Here is a 22288-nt window from a genome sequence, read left to right on the forward strand (position 1 = left end):
CTCAGACTGAAGAAGTCTCTTGGAGGAGAGACGAAACGTTTCATTAGAGAAGAACCCGTCCAGAAGACCTGTACAATTTATTTATTTTTGTTCTATTTTACTTACTCTATTCTACTTGTTCTATCTTTATTTATTTTTTATCCATTGTATCTGGATTTCAATTGCTTATGGGTGTAACTGGACCGTGAAAATACAAATTTCATTCCACACATGTGATGCGAATGACAATAAAGATCATTTTAAAAATATGTTATATGAGGTGTGAATATTCATCAAATTTCTAAATACTTTTGTAAATGGGGCCAAAACATGCCATTTTCTACAAATCGCACAAAATCAGAGTTTGAATTTCCATTCAGAGCTCCTGAAGGAGGCGGAGCGATGCATGACGTCTTTCAGGTCAAACAATACAATCGCTCATAGTGCTGGACAATAATTCAATATCAATATATATTGTAATAATAAACCTCTCAATAACAGTGACATGGCTTTTGAAGAAATTAGATTACATCGGTGAGGGATGACAAACACCACAGGCTCAACGCCAGTGCACAGCGCTAGCACCCGGTTTACACTACGCTAACAACAAGCTACCTACAGCACAGTGGATATCAACACAAGTCAATTAGCTTTGTTTTTTTGTTCTTTTAATTTCCCATGTCCTGGATGAATGAGAATCCACAGCAGCAGATGCTAACGTTAGCGTCAGACCTTATCGACTACCCCTCATTTTCTTTTTCAGAGCTTTTTGTCCGAGCAGCAAATAAATCGCTCCATTGTAGAATCCGATTCTGTATTAAAGAGGACATGCTAGCAGCTAGCTTGTGTATCCAGTTAAGTGACATCACATAAGAACAGCCATAAGCCTTAGAAACAAGAATTATGATTTTTGGCTCTGCTATGTAGCCCCATTTAGCAGGTGGAATGTTGCAGTTTTTGATATGTTTTCATTACAATTTTTTGAATGATTTCAATCAGAATTTTAATCAAAATATTATATAAATGCAGAATATGCAAAATGCACGTTTCCCCCCTTCATTTGAACATTAAGATTTATGTGATGCACTGTCCTAAGGTTGACTGATTAGGGCTTTTTAATGATTGCTATCAATGCTGATTTTCAGAAAATCTGAGCAGCTGATTGCAGATTTTTAAGCAATTGTTTATTTATTTTGTTTACATACACAATTACAACAAAGTGCGATAAAATAAGAAAAAGTAAAAAACTCAAAACAAATAAGAAAATGTTTAGACAATGTAAAATAATAATTAAAAAAATAATAAGAAAAACAGCAAAAGCTTTGTCTGATGCAGCCTGGTGCTTACATGTGAAATGCCATGAGTAAAAACGTCCCAGATGAAGTGATGTKAGAATCTGTGGGTCTTTACCAAACATGTTTACTTAGAGAAGAAGAATAGCAGGGTGTGGAGCTGCGGGATGTTAGGAAAAACCATGCAAATTTTATATTATTGTTAGATACTGCAATGACTACATGAGTTGCAATAAACCCAAATATTTTGTCATTATGTTCACAAAGCTCTCATTGTGCCAGATGTGGACGTTTAGAGGAGTGGGGGTCCGTCTGATAACCAAAGTTGTATTGTTTAGCATCTCGCAATGTTGACATTGTTCACACTGACATTGCAATAAAAAAGTTAATTATTATAGTGTGTAGCTGTAATTAGGTGTAAAACTAACATATTTCAATAAATTTTCTTTATAATTTATCGCTTTTTTATGGAAGAAAATAAATATAGCTCTGAAAGCTAGCTTAATTTGAAATATATTGACACAAGAATGAAGTTTTTAAGTGTACTGACACTGCTGCCCATATTTGTGCCTGCCTTTTAACTGACTTACTATACTCAAGCACGGCCATGGTGAAAGATGAGGGAAAAAAAATAACTCCTGGCAAAAATCAGCCGTGGCTAATCAATTAGTCGTTTCATAAAATTTTTGTATGTAAAATACCACATTATCCTTTTTCTAAAACACAACATAGAGTGGGTTAATCTCCTACAACCCTGCTAGAACACAGACTGCACCATCTGTCCAAACACAAACTGCAGGTCTCTCACAGTTTTTTGTGCTGTCATAACCTCCTAGCTATGATCTGTTGCCTGGATTCGATCAGAGAGGGGAAATACCATGGCCTGACAGGACCCCAGAGACATGAGTGTAGAGGCCCCCAAATCACAACAGGAAACCACCTTTTTGCCCTAAAACTTTGCTACATACTTTAACCAACCCACTGACACAGACACCAACCACCTGTGAAGCAGTAAAACAACAAAATGAACAGCTCAGACTTCTCATTTGAAAACAAAAAGCTCAGAGGTCGTCAAGAAATCGGAGCAACACATTAAGCAGGCACATCCATGCAAAACAGACRCGCGCTTAATTCACGTGCTCAAACTCACCTGAAGGAACGAGGGAAGGTTGACAGGCAGGTGTCAAAGTCAAAGAAAGGAAGGAAGTCTGCAGGTGTAGATAGGGGCCATAGGAAAGAGAGGACGGTAGGAACTGAGGGAATAAACAGGGCAGGAAATCCAGAAGAGGGGAAAAGAAAGGAAAATTAAAGGAGAGAAGAAGCAGGGCGACAAGCAGCTGCAGTTTCTGCTGGAAGATTTAAGTTAGAAGACTAGTTATTTACTGAACATAAAGTGGGTGGAGTGGGGATGTTTATCACTATATGTGGATTCTCACATTATGCTGTGCATACATAAACCATATTTATAGTGTTAAAAATTATAGATCTATTTTATGGCTTTAGCTGGGTCAAACTGGCTGCACATTAATCACAGAAACAGTATGCTGAAGCGTACTAAGGTACAACACTGTTAAGACATAATAAACCTGACAGTTGATGAAATCTGAATCATCATATTAATGTTTCTCAATCATGATTACTGCAGCTGAACTGAGTCTTTTTGGTGAGTTTCCACATTAAAACTTCGTTTGTGAATTTAATGAAAGCCATCTGAAAATTCTAACTTAAAGCTCCGCAAGAGTTTCATTTAATGCCACAAAGCAGACGTTTTTATTTTAGTTTCAGGGCTTTATTCCTTTCCCAGGAAGAAAAAGATGTCATCGGTCAACACAAACTCTGACTAACAGTTCTTCCTTATGACATGGCAACACCCACCTCCCGCTTAAATCAAATTTACAACCAGGCGTCACTTTACAACACCACGGTGCACAGAAAGGCTTAGCAGGTCTAACAGGAAACATCTGGACTCCATCATGGTCTTCATTGTACATTCTCGGGTCTTTCACATGTCAACCAAAGAGCACAAACATCTGATCTAACTGTGAATGAAAGTAAGRGCTAAAATAAGAAAAACAATCACTTTTCATTTTAAAAAATGGCCAAAAATACACCAAGAATAGTCATGTGTGAGCTGATAACTTCAATGTTATTCAGACCATGTTAGTTTCTTCGAAAATTAAATACACATCCATCCATCCATCCATCCATCCATTTCACCAATTATCTTTCTGGGTCACAGGAATACAAATACATTTGAAGGTAATAATTTTGGCATTTCAAAAGGAAAAAAAAAAAAAAATTGTTGAGGATGCAGTTTTTGTGCCAATAATGGAAACACACTAAATCTCTTTGGATTTTGTGCTGAGGYATTATAAATAAAGGAGACCACACAGATATAAAATGACATCATATCAGTATCTGACTGGGGAACTGCTCTAATTTAATACAGCTGATTTTTTCCAGTCTTGGAGTGGACCAAAGGTGAGCTCATCTTTGAAGTATGAACCCAAAGGAGAAATCCCTAAAGAGGATACCTGAGCTTGATAGACATCAGACAAAGATGTTCTTTATAAATGTGACATCACTGGCTCATTGTTGGGGATGAAACTCAGAGATGAACACAACGGCCTGCTTTTATATGGTTTTATTTTTCTAACTTCAGGAGAAGTACAATGAGTTAAAAAAATCTAACAAAAGCAGAAGGCTTGGAATGCCTTCAGGTGTTTGGTCATGGTGTAACATTTTATTTGYACAAGAGGACGGGAGGTGTGTTGTTTATTCTTCTTGGGAAGTATTTGAGCCCAGGATCTCCACTCCTAAACCTGCCGCAACCCCAAGCATTCCTCAACGGAGCTGATTCAGCAGAGGGGGRATACTATCCACAGCCAAGACCTTTAGCTTCTACACAAAGATAAGTAGAAGCTGCAACCTTTGACTGCTTTCGATCATTACTGCCACTTCTTCAAACCCACCAAAAATGGTGGTAATTCTTAACTTGATGCCATCATAAATTTTCTTTCCTCTTCAAAGCATGTGGAAATATGAGTAAGTGTGTGTTTTTGGGTTTGTTACATCAAAGAAAAATTTATTTCACCATTTAACTGGAACTCTATGATTTTAACTAAATGTGTACAACAGGCTCTAAAAGTCCAAAAGAAATAAACAGCATTCTGTTTAAAAAGATTCAATGTCTTCCTAAGACCTTATCATTTTTACACAATAATTGTGCTTTATGGAGGAAAAAAACTAGTCAAGCTGCTGCAGTTTCYCTTTGGAAAATCTAACAAGCCAAACAAAAGAGGCTCATTATTACATTAGTATTTGCTCATACACATTAAGCCAGGGTTGCAGAATCAGCTAAGGCACACTCCAAAGTCCACTATTTGGTTGACTGCAGAGCAAAGGAACACATAACACATGTGAACAGGCGGAACGTTTTGACACCAACCTAATATAATATTAATAACCAAATAAAACGAGCTGAGTCGACTTGCAATGGCAATAAAAGTTGTATTATTACATAACTAAAATGACTTTWACAGAGGTGGGTGTTGGCGGTGACCCTTCCAGGCATTAGGGGGCAATATAGTGCAGACTGAAGGCAGCGTACCAAGCCATTTACCATCTAATAAAATAGTCAAGAGACAGCTCAAGCTGAGTTTGGCTTCACTCCATTTTTGACCCCTATTCCACCCCAAAACACAGCAGCACCACACAGTTAGTGCATTGTAAATGAAACTTACCTTTTTCTTCCAGGCATTTTCAGAATCCTGGAGCTTATTGAAGCGATCAGCCAGTGATGTCTGGATCAGCTCAGTTGTCTTTGGCTTCTTCAGTCTGTCTTTCTTTTCATCATCCTCAGTAGTCAACAAAGCCATACTGGAGAAAAAAAATTTTTTTTCATTGCTATTGTTTTTTTGTTCTTATCTATATTTATGGTAGGACTGCACCATAATTCCATTTATAATTTGCATTTATAATGTTTTTTAAGGAAAACTCCTGTTAATACAGCAATATTTTAGGTGCAGGTCCTGCAGTGTCCGGAGCATGTTCTTATGTAAACAGGGCCTCAGAGTAAGACAGGTTGTATTCACTGGCTTATCTTTAAATTATTGCTTGGTCTTCAGTTATTCATAGAAAATCTCTGCTTTAGATAGTACACTTGTAGAATAAAAGTGCATTGTTTTGGGTGGGGAAATAAATGAAACTACCGTAAAAATTCAAAAGTTATGATGAGTTTAAGTGTAAACAGCTTTTCTGCCTTTGTATTATACAGATTTGGGTATTTGTGTGTAACCTGACCTTTGTTTAAACGATGAGCTGAGACTCTGATCCAAACTGCTTTCCAGTTCGTCAACATCCTCTGACATTGTTGAGGTGTTCTCCTGGCTCTCGTTAGGCGAGGGGCTTAGCACCTCCTCAAAACTCCCTCTGCTGCTGCTGCTGCTGCTGCTGCGCCTCTGTCTTCTGTCAGTGCTGTAACTCCCTCCATCCATGATATCGTTGTTTAATGACGCATCCTCATTGTCGCTTTCCCTGCTGAGCTCTTCTTCTACCTCTTCCTCTTCCTCCTCACTCTCAGGGTGGCTCAGGGTGACGCTGGTTTGCCGAGAAGGCAGGCGTGTGGGCACGGAGCCGTCGCTGTGGTCCGACTCAATACTGGTGGAGCGGCTTTTCTTTAGGATTCCCTTGATACCTTGAGGCCCAGAGTCTTGGCGCTGCAGCGAGGACGCAGACTGGCAGAGAGGACTGGAAGGAGGCGAGTCAGCAAGAGTTCGATCTGAGTGCAAACTGGAGGGCTAATGTAAAAAAAGATGGAAAAAAAAGACGGGTACGGATAGAATTATCATAAGAGCAATCTTTAAATTCCAGTACAACCTGAAGTGTAAGTGTATAAGTGCAGAAAATAAGTGTGTTAGCACTTGAAGTTCTTATAAAACACTATAAAATACTGTATATGAACAAAGATTTTTCAGAAATATATAATAGCAAGTAGATATCAAGGACAATGTCACAATTTCATTAAGCAACAAAGTGAGTTTCTAAACACTGATGAGCAAAAGAAATAAAAATGCATCCTGAAGGACAGAGGATGATTTGTCATTTGTCAACAAATCTCAAAGAACTGTTTATAATGTCAAACTTTTTCTTTTTTTTAAATAAATATAATGCCTGCTAATGGTGAACAGATGTCGTGTAAAACAAACCTGAAAATGCCCCAAGGCTTTGAAGCTGTGGCAGTGAATTTAAAACAGCTCCACTGTTCTTCAAAACACACAAGGGATGATGTATGTGTTGTGTGTGCTCAGTATGTTATCACTTAAAAAGAAACAACAGCAGCTGGAACAGCACCATGCATCGAACTGACAGGCCAAAGGTCAGGGAGGCGTGCTGATTTAGGAGGAGAAGCAGATTGTGAGGCCAGGCTGGGTGCGACAGGGCACCGTTAACCAGTCAGTTTGTTTTAATCAACACCAGAGTGCGTGGTTTTGTGTGTGTGTGAAAAAAAAAAAACGTGCAGAATTTCATCACCAGTGTGAATCGGTTTAGGATTTCTGCTAAGCAATAACGTTTTGTTTTGAATAGAAAAAGAACGTGTTTGCTGCAGCGCAACTCTAAAAACATAAAGTTATAATCTGCAAATTGATTAAAAAAACAAAATAAAACAAAAACAAACCTTAAACCAAGTCAGAAGGGGGGAAAAAAAAAACAAGGCCAAATTTAAGGTGAGTAAGAGTTTTGGAATTAGCTTGCATATGGTCTTTTTCAGTGCAGCAGAAATGGTCAAAAATAAACCTACTCCACAGAGATGCCTTTTATAGTTSAGTGTACTGATTTATGAAAACACTTTGCTATTTTTATGATGGCTTCATAGTTTTTGTCTGTTTAATTAATCAAACTGTATATGAAGAGAAAACTGACCTGATTTTCCTCTGAACTGGCTGCATGTTCTTGCTCCTCCTTCCTGGAAGATGCATCTGTGGACTGTTCCATTGCCTTTTCCTTATTAGCATTAGGGAGACTGAAACATCAGCAGAAACACAAACACTGTGAAAACTGATGCAAAGATGGAACAAAGTGAAACAGTGGGATGGAAATATCAGAAAGCTTGCAAACACCAAGTTAAATTATCTTTCCTTTGTTCTGGATATCGATTGCATTTTTTAAAATAATCGGTCAAAATAAAGACATTGTTGTCAAAGCAAAAGCTCAGGTTCTATTAAAAGGTTATGAATAATCTTTATATAACAAGTTGTAGCTGTTTGAGTGACCTCAGTTTGCAGAAATGAGAGTTTATTTCTGATGGATTTATGAGGTAACAGCTACTCTGAGTGAAGCCAGAGTGAAATGAAGTTGTTTTAAAACATGTTGGTCTTGGACCAACTCAGATTACCTGTTAGCTCATGAATTAAACTCAATTTCTCTAAGCTGTGGTCAAGAAGGTACCCGCAACAAATATAATAGTAATTGTTCACAACATTTTCACAGAACTCCACTTCAACAGAGCTTTAATGTGTGATTGGAAAAATACTAAAAAATTATTGTGATTATTGCAAAATTATTAACTGTATGTTGCTTGGAAGGATTTCCAGAGTCTAGTCTAAGTCACAATTTCATGATTTAAGTATGTTCACAAAATTTCTGAATTTGGTTAAATATTTTCTTTAGAAAACAAGATAAAAGATTTTCTCAAAATCTCTGTTTCCATCATGTCTCCTGTTGGAATTTGTAGACCCAAGATCTGCCCCTTATCTCATGTAGGTCAGTGAAGGAAAACCACGTCACACACATACGGGAAACAACTCGCCTCATTTTTACACAGCCTTATTTTATCTTCATAGACACAACATCTGCCCATGGTAAATGGACTACATTTGTAGCAAGCCATCTAATGACCACTCAATGTGCATTAGACTAGGAGATAATTATAAAAGCATTCCATCCAGCACTTCTGTGTCTCAATAACACACCAACAATCAGAAGCAATTAGGCTTTTAGCGTCTAGCTCAGAGGCGATTGCTGTAAGACACCAAGGGAAGCTCAGCTTCCCCTATCAAAAAATAAGTGATCAAATACTGTATATAATGTTGTGTGTACATGNGGTATATAATGTTGTGTGTACATGTCATTGACTAAATATGCGCTACAACGCGCTCAACTTTTGTTCAGAATCAGCTTCTTATCACTGGTGACGACGCAGCTTCACAGTGCTTTACAGTGCGGACGTTGAGCTTCCACAGAGCTCATTAGTGATGCAAAGACTGCAGTGAAACGAGACGAGTCGTTGGATAAATGCTGGCTTTGTCCCGCCCGTCGGACGTTCAGCGTCTCTGGGGGTCTATGGGTCAGTGGGCTGGCCTCGGCTGGCCCGGACGCTCAGCTTCTGCATGATGATTGGATGATCTGTCGGAGGCTGAATCCCTTTTTGATTGACAGTGAACACAGCAAATCAGCGATCTTTTGGTGTAAACATTCCGTGGGAGCATTTTAAAATTTTCATTCTGTTCTGAGTTGAACCGGACACTTTATTAATCCTTTTAGCGGCATTTTCTTTGTTAAAAACGACTAGCAACAAATCGAGCTTCTATTTTTGGAGGTTGTTTTGTAGCTGCTTGTGTTTAGAGACTGACTTCTAGCACTCTTTCTGACTTCTATTGCAGTTTCTGTCCAGCGGGTGCTGCTGAGCCCCTCCACTGTCACAATGCACTCACARACGGACACACTTCACTTCACACTAGCCTCGCGCCAGTCTCAGCTAGCGAGCTAGCTTGGTAGCAAGCTGCACATAATGGCAGACAGTTTGAATGCTGTGGTCCGGATTTTGGTGAAGCCAGTCAGTTAAACAGCAGGGCTGATCAACTCCTCAGATTAATTTGGTGCAAAATGTGGGGAAAAGTCCTGGTATGACAAATGAGTGACTGGAAGTGCTGTAAAATGATCTGTGACAGGGTCACAGATCATTTTTGTGAAAAGTTTAGTTTGGTTTATTTATTTCAATCATGAAGTGAAATATGAGTACAAAACAGCAAGTCATCCAATAATAAAAAAAAAATCCAATAATAACAAAAAAGATCTAATAAAAACAACAGAAAAAAACATCATCCAATAAAAAAACAAATAATAAAATAAAAAAGAAATGAAAAATAAAATAAACAATGATGCATTCAAAATCAGAAAGTCAAGGAGGGTCAGTGTATCTTTTGGTCATTGGATTTTCATTTTCGAAACGGTATTAAAAAACAATAAATGAGTGGATATTTGATTTTTGTTTTAAAATACTGACATTAAAATTAAAATACAAAGCCATTCTCATTCTTAGTGTCGAAAGGGGATAAACAAAATGTTAAAAATAATTTGAGTTTCATTTTCTGTTTCAGATAGAAAAAAAAGAAAATTACTTGAAGACACAAACAGAAAAAGGCTTGTTTTTTGTATTCTATGACTATCTATTCCCCCACCAGAAGGGGCGCTCGCCTGGCGGGTCTGCATAATGAAACACTAATTTCTGTACATAAAAGGCTGAAACACAGAGAAGTGTCCATAAATAAGTTGTATGATGACTGTCGCTCAGTGACCAAAGGCTTTGCAGAGATAATTCATGTGGTTTTTGGCCAAATAAGTCTCTTTTACTGAATACATGTTGGCTACTGCCTCCACTTCATCTCCATTTCTCTCAATAAAAAGCAAAATAAGACAACTTTCATTCTATTAGTGTGTTGTACAGTTGTTGTTCTGTGAGCACAAAGGTTTTTTTTCCTCCTGAGTTTTGACAAAATCTGTGCTTTTTTCTGTCAGTTTGCATCCTCTGAGTTTTCCTTTCAGCAAGGGGTGGGCGGTGCTACGACTTTGATATCGATCTGATACCAAATAAATACTTGTCAAATATATTCGATACCGAAGTCAGTTGCAATGCTTTTTACTTGTAATGGGATGTTTATTGAGTAACTTTGATATTGCAGACGGTGAAACAGTTTATAGGGATACAGTAAGTTGGCATGACCTGTCATGGATTATGAACAAATAAGCCTTTTTTCGTTTCTGCCTTAAACTAATTTTCTTTTTTGCTATCTGAAACAGATAATGAAACTCAAATCATTTTAAAAATTTCGTTCATCCCTTTTTGGCACTAACAACGAGAAACGCTTTATTAGGGTTGGGCATAATCGTATCGTGTGCAATTAATCGTCAGAAAAACATTAATCGATTACTTTTTTGGCACTTGACWATTAATACGATTAATGTCACCAGGCAGATTAACTAGATATTTCCCCGGTCGGTCCACTCGGTGCGCCTCTCCGCTTTAAATATAACAAACATAAAAAAATWAAAAAATAAATTCTGAAATATATTTATCTAGCAACACAATTTAAAATTTGACGTATAGCCCGAATGCATAGCCTGTCTGTAATTTTGACCGTTTGGAACAGGTTTTTATGAAGAGCAAATCTTTCCAACTAAATTAGTCATGTGACCAGGACATAAGGGTGTCCAGGGACTCCAGGGGATTAATCGTCAAATTAATCGTTATCGGCGAAATACCACAATTAATCGTGATTAATTTTTTTGCCAATATCGCCCAACCCTACGCTTTATATTTTAATTTTAATTTCAGTATTTTAAAACAAAAATCAAATATCCACTTGTTTCTTGTTTTTTAATACCCGTTTCGAAAATGAAAATCCAATGACCAAAAGATACACTGACCAAGGATAACAAAACTAAGTTAAAATAATTCATGAATGAAAAGGAGCAGAAAGAAGTATACACTTATAATATCTGCCCCTACTTGCAAAATAAAATCAACCACCAACTAACCACCAACCACCAACTTTACYGTCAGCATACAGCGAAAGTAATTCAACACAAAAAAATTATAACAAATTTCAACACACAAAATTACAACAAAACAATACTTTAGACAAGATTATAACACTTCATCAAAGTAATTTTCAAGTTTAAAAAAAAGCACCGGAGGGTAGAATTTACATATAAATAAACCAACACATTTTATGAAGTAGGCCGAAATTGAGCTTCCCCTTCTTGAAAGACCAGCATCCACTGGTCTATCTTACTGGATGRTACTTTAAAATCAAGAATGTAGTAATATTTCTCAGAGAAAAAAATCATTTGCTTTCATCATACTTCTGCATTTCTGTGCGGTTACAGTTATACTGCTTCATTGCAACAAAGGCTGGTGACAAAAAAAAAAAAACAGGTGGTAACATTACTTTAGAACAATTCTTGATTTTGGAATAAACTGAACCGTTTCTGTGTCCATTCAAACCTTTTACACTTATAAAAGAATTGATATGGTTCTAAAGTGAAATATCTACACATTCTTACAAATTATTACTAATATGTTAGTGTTAAACCCAAGCTGAGGCTCAAAACTGAAGCTGCTGCTTCAATTGCTTAGCATTAGCAGCTACCTCAGGCTCATGTTTGTACGTGTAGTTGTGTGCACGCATAAAAACAATGATAATGAGGCAAGTTCTGCAGGTTTATCTACGCTGTGCATCTGAGCAGCTGTTTATGACGGTCTTTCAACTCGTCTGTAATTACCTCAGTGTTCCATTCAGAATGCTCAGTTTGCTGGGTGTGGATGTCAACTACTTTAAAAAGTGTATCAATCTGTTTCTGGGGTTTCATCACACAATATTTAAAAGTAGCAAATAAAGCATCGTTTAGTGTAAAATATATAAGACAGTTTGCTCATGCTGGATTCCTTACCTGGTAGTAGATGATTCCTCGTCGTTGCTGCTGTTCCACTGATGTTTTAGTTTGTCACCACAACGCTGGCTGCTGCTTCCATCCTCCGTCCTTTCGTGGTCCTACATGTAAAGAGGGCGGTTAGAGCAAGAACTGGGCTTGAATTCGAAAGAAATCCTGCCAAGGTGCTATACAAGCTGTGAGGATTATCTTGATAAGGGAAGTGAGTGAATAAATAAGGCTCCACCCCTGCTTTTAGGAATAGCACTTAACCCTTGCAGTGCTCCGACTGAGCTGCTAAGAGGAAAATGATCTGATGTTGATCTTTATATAAAAAAGGCATGCAAATGTCTGGGCACCGGCAATCACTGATTCTGTAGCTGCGAATAGCTAAGGGTGAAAAAGATGACTTAATTCCTAAACTAGAATCATTTTAATGAATAAACTTGAAACAAATCACTTTAAGCATGGTTGTAATTAGAACTGCTGCATGTAACACCCAATCGTGATTTACAACATGACAGAGGAGACGCATTGACATCCTGTAACTCGTACATTTTTAAACACCAAGCTAAATGTATGGTCATAAAAATGAATCAAACAAGTAGTGCTCAGCTTCTTATCGATTGTGGAAAGAGTAAAGAAGAGTTTCACTCTAAGCTGTTTGTTTCTTTTGTCCGTAATAGGAAGATTGATTATGCTGAGTGCTGATTTCTGGTGTGCAAATATTACAGCTTTTAAATATTTTTTGTATCAGTTACGGTTTGTACAATGTTTACTACGCAGAATGCTCAGAATTCTTCAATATTTATGTGGTGTTGTGTAACCTGCTGCCCTGAGGTCCGTCCGCAGATCTGGATGATGTTTAAGTCAGGGAACCGCACAAGAGTTTTAGCTTGCACTTCTGGAATCAACGTGGAATCTGAAGCACGTTTGAGGCGTGTTTAGACTTACTGTCGTTGACTTGATTTTTTKTCTTTCTTTCTTTTTCTTCTCGATCAATGAAATGTTCTGTCACTTTGACGCAACACAACCCTCAAGTATAACTGATTTGTTTATAAATAGTAGGAGGAGTGTTTGAATAAAATTCTGCACATTTTTTTCCCTCTTTTACCAACTTTTATACAAAGTTAACAAACGTCTTATTTTACTTAATCAAGTAAAATGACTGGGCCTAATATTCATCATGTGTGTGTGGATTTCCAAAGTCCCAATAAAATCTTTGGTGAAGACAAAAAATAATAATTTTCTACAAACAAATTTCCTGTAAACTTTCTATTTTGTGACAACTTGGTACAGTAAGAACATAAGTCTGCTAAATCTTACAAGTTTTGTTTCTGGAGTCCTTTCTCAAAAGAAAGGTGGCAAATTTTGTGAAATAATTATATTTTTAGTTCATTAAAACTGAACTAAAAAGCCAAATTAACTGTATGATACTTAATCTTCTCTTCGGTTTTCAAGAAAGTCTAATGAGGAGACATTTACATCTGAATGTCTGTTTCTTTTAAGGTCAACAAGWGAATCTTTGCCCAACATGTGTGCAGCACGAAGCCTGAAGCCGAGTCAGAAAACACTTCAGTGAGCCCCTGGCATGACCTGGTGAGGATAAGTAGCTCTCCAGCTGTGAGGAAAATACCCTAAATTGCATTTCCGAAAATTAGAGAAGCCTCTTAGCGCTACTCACTGATCAATGGAAGGAAGTTGTTTTCCACAAAGCGGGATTTACTGTCTTTTTGCAACACACATTTTCACATCCAAATAAATCTGTCAGGAAATTCAGAGTAAGAATGAGTTGTTGTTCTGTAGTAGTAACCACGTATATCTTTCCTTGCCTTTATTTATGTTAAAAAGCAAATGTACCAGATTACGTGTAAACCTAATTAACTCTGTCTCCTCTAATAGAGACTCGCTGGTTTTCAACAGAAATGGTAAAGAAACTAGAACACAAAGAAAMATGTTATCTGTCATCGTTGCTGATAGTGAACTGAGGAGCCTTAAGGTATGAGATTTTAGTCAGGAGCAAAAGATGGATGATAAGAAACAGAAACAGAGGTTTCTTTTAAGAACCTGTTTTTCTGCAAAGTTTGTTTGTTAGAAAAAAACTTGCAGCCATCTGGGTTCACTTGGCAAAGACTGGCGCTGATCCTGGYCTGTAAATGCCAAATTAGAACAGCTATTCACATCTAACATGAAACCTAACCACCTCTGAAACCTCAGCAGCATGGGAAAACCAGTTTCTCAGTTCATTTCAAGCTCACATGTGACGATTTCCCACAGGATTTGGGATAATCTCGAGTTTTTTGCTCCTGAGTGCATCATGTAGAGCTCGAAACTTTTCTTCCCACAAGTGTGTTCAGACCTCCATGGACTGTGTGAGCTGAAGTCACAACTTTGGCCAGGCTCGCAACCAGGTGCACGAATCTCAGCGCAGTAAGGAATGGCTTAATTTGTTATTAATGAAGCAAACTTCCAGAGAAGAGCTGAAGTGAGTAACAGCTGCACTGGAAAATGCATGGAAACCAGGATGTGAAAGGAAAAGAGAAAACACAGACAGCAGCAAGACTAAGTAACTGTCATATCAGCAGATTATGTGTAAATTGAAATATTCAAGCTTAATATAGTGCTGTCAGATTTTAGAGTTAATGCTTATAAATACTGGCAAAAAGAAGACAGTTTGGATAGAGACGAGGTGGGAAGGCTTTCTTGATATCTATCACTTTCCATCCAAATGCTTTAAAATGTGAAAAATATTTTAACTTACAATTTCCAATCTGTAAATGACCTGAAGATCCAGTAAAGGGACACCTGAAAAGTTACAGCCATGGAGGTCTATAGAACAACTGGAGTGAGTCTAAACCAGTCTTTCCCAAAGTTGGGGTCGGGACCCAAAGTGGGGTCCCGAAACATCAAGGTGGGGTCCCGAAAAGATTTTCTGAATTAATTACATTTTTGCCTTAGTTGTTACAAAGGAGTGAGGTTAGTGTATTTAAAATGGATAAATGTAGTATAAAAATATTGTTACTATGCCCATGTTTAGTTGACCTGATACAAATGTTTATCATMCAAAAATAGTTGTGTGCACAGGTCTCTGCTACTGTTATTTTGTGGGTCAAAGGCTGAAAAGTTTGGGAACCACTGCACTTTGGTTCCCAAAGTTGGGCTTGGAACCCAATTATGGGTCATGAAGCACCTTGGATAATCTCCAGAAATCAATTTAAAGGGTAATAAAATATTTGCTGATGTAATATTTTCCCTATATTTATTACAAAAACACAAAATAAGTATAAATAAGTATTTATATTTGTATACAAGCTGTTTAGATTGTCAAAAAGCCTGTGATTTTAGGGTTATTAACAAAGTTCATGTACTCAGACCAGTAATATTTGGGGTCACAAGTTTTTGCCATGGATATTTTGTGGGTCAGAAGATAAAACGTTTGGGAACCACTGGTCTAAACCACATGACCATATGATCTACTGTAGAAGCTACGATGCTAAGCAGACGAGCAAGAGTCTGGATCTATCATTATTGTACATGTTGGCAGCATAGTGAAAAAAAAGGACTGACAATGTAGGCATCATGAAAACTATTAATAATRTTAACAAAATTATTTTTAATATGTATATAAGCTATCGTATATAAAACTGTGAAACTGACACAACAGTTAAACTGATTTATTGTAAAAAGATTACAAAAAAAAATTGGGACAGATCCAGTTGGAGAGCTGTATGGTTGCAGTTTCTGCTCCTCCATGTTGCCACAGATGCCAACAGTGGATGGGATAGGTGCGGCTTACGCTAGTGTTTTTTTTTTTTATCTCTACAGTTACTACAAACTTGACCTCTTGTAAGCTTAAACCTCTAAACAAATGATTAGATAATTACTCCAAGGATGAAGGAAACTAGCTTAAAAAGATAAATTGTGTCAGAAAACAGAACAGACACGGGTTATAGTTTACATTAAGCAAATGCAAATGCACACAAATTGTGCATAACTTAACTTCAAAGCCTATGTAGAAATTCTGGATCGAGCAAGCTTACATACAAGAACATGTGTGACAAACGTAAACGACAGAAAATTGTGTTCCAGTTATACCCAGGTCAGAGGACTTCATACTGATATAACTGTCTTCAGGCTGACACTGACTCTAACAACTACTTGTGTTAAGCCAAATCTAAACTAAAGTTACCTTTGCCTAAGCCAAGGCCACACACCAAAATGTAATTATATGCSCTAAGATGGTTTGAGTCCTGAGACTTAACACTTTCAAGAGTGACAGTGGAAATAAAAAGGGACACACATCCCTGCATAAAGGAGGACAGATGGTAAAATAAAACAYTTAAATACTGTACCATCAAATGAGATATCTTTGAAGTTACACTTCGATTGGCAGACTCCACGGGTTTCCTTTCATCTAAAAGCACACAATACACATACTTAGTGTCGATCACAGATACAACAAGAGAAATACAAAACGCTGATCTGTCTCTACTTAAATATGCAAAACGTAAACCAGAGTGATTCTATACACAGAGAGGTGGACATTTTTCTTGCTGGAGATGATGTTACTGACTTCAGTGTTGGTCCAAGAAAAGACTGCCCTCATGTTGCCTTGTAAACACCATTAGTAGGCAAAGCATGTATTTTTAGTTACAATTCAAAAGCAACAAAATCATTTTTTTCAATAGTGGATGACTTTTACTGTTGTTAGGCATCTGTTCAGTGAAAAAAATGTAAATAAATCCTTTCTGATCTGACGGGGGGGAAAAGCACTGAAAATACAATTTTCTAAACACAAGGAACTCATTAAATGTAATAATATTTTAAAGAAATTTCCTAATTCACTGCAATTTAATCCAGTCTCCCCCTTTAAATCTTTTTTATTGCTTTGACAATGTGATATTTTAATCCAAAATAATAGCATGTCTCTGAAAAACTAAGTGTTTCCAGTTGAAGGAAAAAAAAAAAAAGTCCTCCACTTTTGATTCATGTTTCAAGCTCCCCTGCTGCTCTGAGCCTAATGTGATTTACTTCAAATGATGAACTATTAAGCATTGCAGACTGGTGACTCCACTCGAACTGCACTCATAGTTTTGACTTGGGTCCAATTTATTTACTTTTTACATAATGTGATCCAAGGCCAAAACTGCAGTCAGAGAAAAAAAAAAAAGAAAAAGAAACTGAAGAAATGGAAWAACTTCTGCTTAAGTCAACAGACTATTCCTTAAGTGTTTTCATCTGTCCTTCAACACTGCCCTGTTAAGAGCTTATTGAAGGAACCTTTGACCTTAGAACAGCCATGTGTAAATACTGTATAGGCCTGGAAGCTCTGAAGAATAGAGAATTACATGAAATCATGCACAACTYGGAGCAAAGGTGACATCCTGAATCATGTAAAACTCAGCTGCAATTATAGCAAAACCAAAAGACAAATGTAGTGATAATGATAGTTCAGAACATCTGAAGTTGGGTTCTGTGGAAAGCTTATAAACCATCATTATCTTATCCCTTAAAAAAAGACATATCATGATTTAAAATCCCTCCTTTCACATTTAAATCATACAATTAGGGTCTATTTAAAGTGGAACTGCAATGCTTTGGTCTGAATTCCTCCTTATTGTAACTCCACAAGCCCCACTTTCACCACTCTACTGAGGTATGTCTGAGAGAAACTCATTTTAAGGCTGTCTCTTTAAATCCAAACAAGGCGATTTACACTCCCCCACCCCCCCTCCAGCTTCTAGAGCTGTCCATTCTAGTTTGATAGAGGGGTTTATGATTATAAAGTGGCGCAGAAACTTTTTTATTTATAAATGAATTAAAAGATGCCAACAAGGGAAGACTCGTCCGTCCAGCTTTACATGTTGGAGCCAGAGTCTGACCAGAGGAAAATGAAGACCACCAAACTGTAGTTGGTAAGTTCAGACCTTATTTGGCAGTTCTGTTGCAAATACTGTGATGTAATAGATCAGAAAATGTCATAGAAAATAGAGAAAACTGGACAGTTTGAAAAAATATAACCCAAACAGAACATAAAGATGTCTGCACAGCACCGGGAAGTCTAATGTTAAATTTTCTGCACTCCTTAAGACTCCAAGTACACAGCAAAATCTATTTAATTGCTAAAAAAAAAAAAAGATTTTGAATTATATGTCTACTTTAAAATAACAAAATTAAGCATTTATTGCTTATAATTTTCTCAAAAGATTAATAAGTCTGTTTTATTTTTTTATGTCAGTTAAATGCCACTACATTCCTCTTTAGGTTTTGTAAGTCACCTGCATGCTTGCTTGCAGAGAAACATTTACATTTTAGCAGACACGACGATGAAAGAACTGCTGCCACTGACAGAGCAAAGTAAACAGAGATGTTGTAGAAACAGAATGTCCCTACTCAAAGAGCTGACTTCAAAATGAGCTTCAGTGGACTAAAATGGTCATCTAACAAAACTGATTGAGACTGTCTGTGCTTTTTTAAACAAATGACACATCTTTCAAGAGACGTGATATTTGGCCATATGATACAAAGTCTTGGAGGCTGTGGGCACAGGTGGCTGAATGTGAGCAGACATTTTTGCCAGTGGCCTAGATTCCTCCCTGCAATGCAAATTAGAACGTAAAGRAAACTGATCTAAAGCTTAGAGCTCTAAGTCACAGTATTTAATCCGGTTGTCTGCAAACACTTTCTCCTGTAGTTTCTAAAATAAAAACCACCATGGCTAAAAATTTCCCCGTGTTATTCATTAACAAAACAAAGGTTCATAGCTGCTTTAATTTAGTCACACTCCTCTGCAGATGTGTTCTAAAGTGAACGCGTCGATAAACCCGAGACGTGATCCGACATCAGCTGGGAGCTCTGTATTCCTTTCAGCCTGACTAATAGAAAGTCCTCGGATGGGAAAGCAGCCGGTGAAACAATAGAGGACACGAGTGCAGAGAAAGTAGAGGCTTTATCTTACCCTTAGGCTCCTCTGTGTCACCGCTTTCCAGCAGCCTAGCAGACAAGAGAGGCAGAGATAAATGAGATCAGACACTGGCACAAAGAAGTGATGTAATTACATGTCTGTTATGACTGATGTTTGTTCAAAAGGGGAAGAAAAACAAGAATAAGAATACAAACATGACTGTGAGTGCACCAGTAACTCATTTAAAATACATGATCCAAAGTAAGCTAGCAACAGGAGAACAGCAGCAGGTCACTTACTGCTCCTCACATGATACATATAGCCTATAGGTTTTACACATGCTTTGCTTTCAGCWGCATGTTTGCATTGACAGAACAACAGTGGCTGTGTAGCATCTGAAGGAGATCATTCATCTTGAAGTAATGGACGTTAAAAATGGATGTGGACAGCAGCTGCCTTTGGGGTAGCAGCTATGATGTAACAGGAGGAGGGGTGAGGGCTGCTTTTAACACAAAGGAGAACCATGTTGGACATCTGGGAGAGGTCAAAGGCTTCTGAGGAAGGGCAGGCAGAGACAAGCTGAATGATCAAAACCAAGGTTCAAGAAAGCAATTTGGAGTGCACTCTGCTGGTTATATAAAAGCTGTTTAAAACCATTGCATTTCTAATAGCTTCATTACAATATAACAATAAAACAGCTGAGCTGCAGACTTTGTTCACATGAAAACAGTTTTTCCAAAACATTCTTTTTAAATTTACYGTTTGTGAAAAATACCCTTTAATTTACACTAAAATACCTAAAACACTGTTAAGTCAGGGCCTGTATGTGGTGAAGTAACTCTAATGAAAATACAAGAAAACAAAATTATGCATGTCGACATTTATGTTCAAGATTATGTCATTCCAGTTTAATCAATTAATACATTTCACTCTTTATGTGACATGGATTTGGAGGTTCAAACAACTATTAAAAGGAATTTAATTTGTTATCAACTAAAAAGACACACAGGTTTACAAGATAAAGTAATATTAATAGAACAATTAGTTTTTTAAAAGGGAAGATAATTAAATGGTATTTTTCACTTGAAAAAAATGTGCTAAATTTGACAAGAAACATGTTACATTTAAATATACCAATCAACTCACTGTGTGAGGACGCTAGCATCAAATTTCTACTTTATTATAGCTGGAGAACAGTAATGATGACATAAGCAAAATAACTGTCTTAATCATCACCATAAGAAYTGTAAATGTTTGTCTCATTCAACTAAAAGGACGGTATTTGTGACTTGGCATTTCAGATGTACGATGTATTGCTTTCAACGTGTTAAATACCCAACCTACTTTGTCTTCAACATGTCACGCCAACTCCTTTAAGTCCTTTCATGCTCTGTCTTGTACACAATGTCACTAAAGAGGAGACATACATTCCAATGCCTGTTTTTGTCTTTGGACCTGCAACAGGTTTGTGCCACTATTTTAAGTTCCAACATACTTCGAACACACCTATCAGTTTCACATTAGAAATGGCACTAATATATATATGTNTTTTGTTCCTATTTGTTTATAATCAGCAGCTACAGCTTCCATTTTTTAAGCTTCTTGAAAACTGGCAAACATCCAACTTCCAAGAAAGCCGTAAAAAGTTTTTATCAAGCACTATAAAATCTGTTTTTTGGAAACATAACACAAAAATAAACATTTGATAGGTAACCATTTGTGTAAAGCTTAAAAAGATCAATCATTAATTGCAGAGTGTGTCTAAGCCATCTGCCTTTTTGTTATTGTTTCTTTCTTGTTAAATGTGAGTAAAACACTTGAGGTAATTTCAACCTGCAATGACTCGAAAGCGTTAATTCATTACTTCCCACTCACTATTATCATTCCTTGGTGATCTAGTGATTTGATCAAAGCAGGTTAACACGTGTTCTGCTGCAACGCTTTCCTTTGCGACCACAAAGACAAGGTGACGCTTGCTTAATCAACAGTTTGACCATCAGCTGTTGAAAGGAACAACGTGGCGTAAAAAGGAAGCAACGTGCAGAGTGATTCAGAGAAACAGAAGAAAAGCTTAAACATTTGTAAACTGTGGCCAGCCTTTCATTAATCAAAAACTAAAAACACTTTTTTCCACTGCTCAAATAAATTATACCATAGTAAGATCAAACAGAAACAAAGCATTATTTAAGTAGATGTAATCATTACTTTGGCAGAGGTTTAGGATTATGATTCAATGTAAATAAAAAGGAGCATTTGACTATTGGAAATTTCTGTAATAAATTTTGATTTTAGTCAAAAAGGTCAGATATAAAACAATATAATTTAGCCTCAGATGTGTTTTATTTTGTCTCTGATTTCAAAACTGCTTACTGAGCAAGTAAAAAAAAAACATATTAGTCTTTCCTTGAATATTCCCAACAAAAAAACCTAAATTATAATACCACAATATTTACATATTTAACTCTCAAGTGTGGACAGTTTCTTGCACATTGTATACAGTTATTGATTAGACATTACCCACTATCATTGGTGATTCTTGCAAAAATCAGAGTTTCAGTAGCAACTGGCTAAAAACAAGTCAGATACAGGAACTTGAAAATTTCCCAATGTATTAACAGTACATTTAAATCAGCCGTTGGCCGTAAATGGCAAAGCATAGTTTCTGGAATGCCACCCTTCAGCTTTAAATTTATGAGTGAATGACTGCAAGTTGATTCAGACAAATGTCTCACTGGAAGAGCTATGCTCCAGTTTCCTTTATGTTATTCCTGTAACCAAAAAACAAACATGCTGCTTGTGAAGATCAGCCAGTCATAAAATGCATAAAATGTGTTGTACTTATTTGATTTATGTATGTGAATAAATATACTGTATATGATACATTTATATACTGTATATGCTAAGAGTAGGGGTGCAACAATACATGTATCTGTATTGAACCGTTCAATACAGTGCTTTAAGCTCAATATACACTATTTATCAAACAATACAGATTTTTTTAAAATCTATTTCATAAACTTGTCTTCTGAAAATGAGCTGTGTTGAAGGCTCAGTGGATGTGCGTTCGACTGCTCCATCTAGGCTGCATTATTGAGCGCAGATCCACTGAGAAACTTGCTGATTCAGCAACATTTAAAGGGGCAATATCATGTAAAATAAACTATTAGTGCTTTATATCATGTTATGATATTATCCTCTAAACAAACACATGTCCAGAGTCTTACTTTGACTCATTCATGCATGTTTGAAAAATCCTGTAGTGTCCTGAGGCAGCCAGGCAGGGGAGCAAAAATGACTGGTTGGGACTAGAACCGCCTTTTGGGAGTAGAACCGCCTTTTGGGAGTAGAACCGCCTTTTGGGCTGTGTCTCAGAACCGAGTTTCCTCATCACAGAGCATCCCCC

At 37.0% G+C, this 22288-nt stretch overlaps 1 protein-coding gene across 1 annotated transcript in view; it reads right to left on the bottom strand.

Moving 5' to 3' along the window:
• svild (supervillin d) overlaps positions 1 to 22288 on the bottom strand; it is a gene marked incomplete in the record, with an annotated part of 38259 nt that overhangs the window by 12610 nt on the left and 3361 nt on the right. The window contains 6 exon segments of the mRNA XM_014013974.1: positions 5015 to 5150; positions 5574 to 6070; positions 7194 to 7293; positions 12003 to 12103; positions 16334 to 16395; positions 18940 to 18974. Coding sequence (XP_013869428.1) covers positions 5015 to 5150; positions 5574 to 6070; positions 7194 to 7293; positions 12003 to 12103; positions 16334 to 16395; positions 18940 to 18974 — 931 coding nt within the window.

This window comes from Austrofundulus limnaeus, unplaced genomic scaffold (genome assembly GCF_001266775.1).
Source record: "Austrofundulus limnaeus strain Quisiro unplaced genomic scaffold, Austrofundulus_limnaeus-1.0 Scaffold108, whole genome shotgun sequence".
Lineage (NCBI taxonomy): Eukaryota > Metazoa > Chordata > Actinopteri > Cyprinodontiformes > Rivulidae > Austrofundulus > Austrofundulus limnaeus.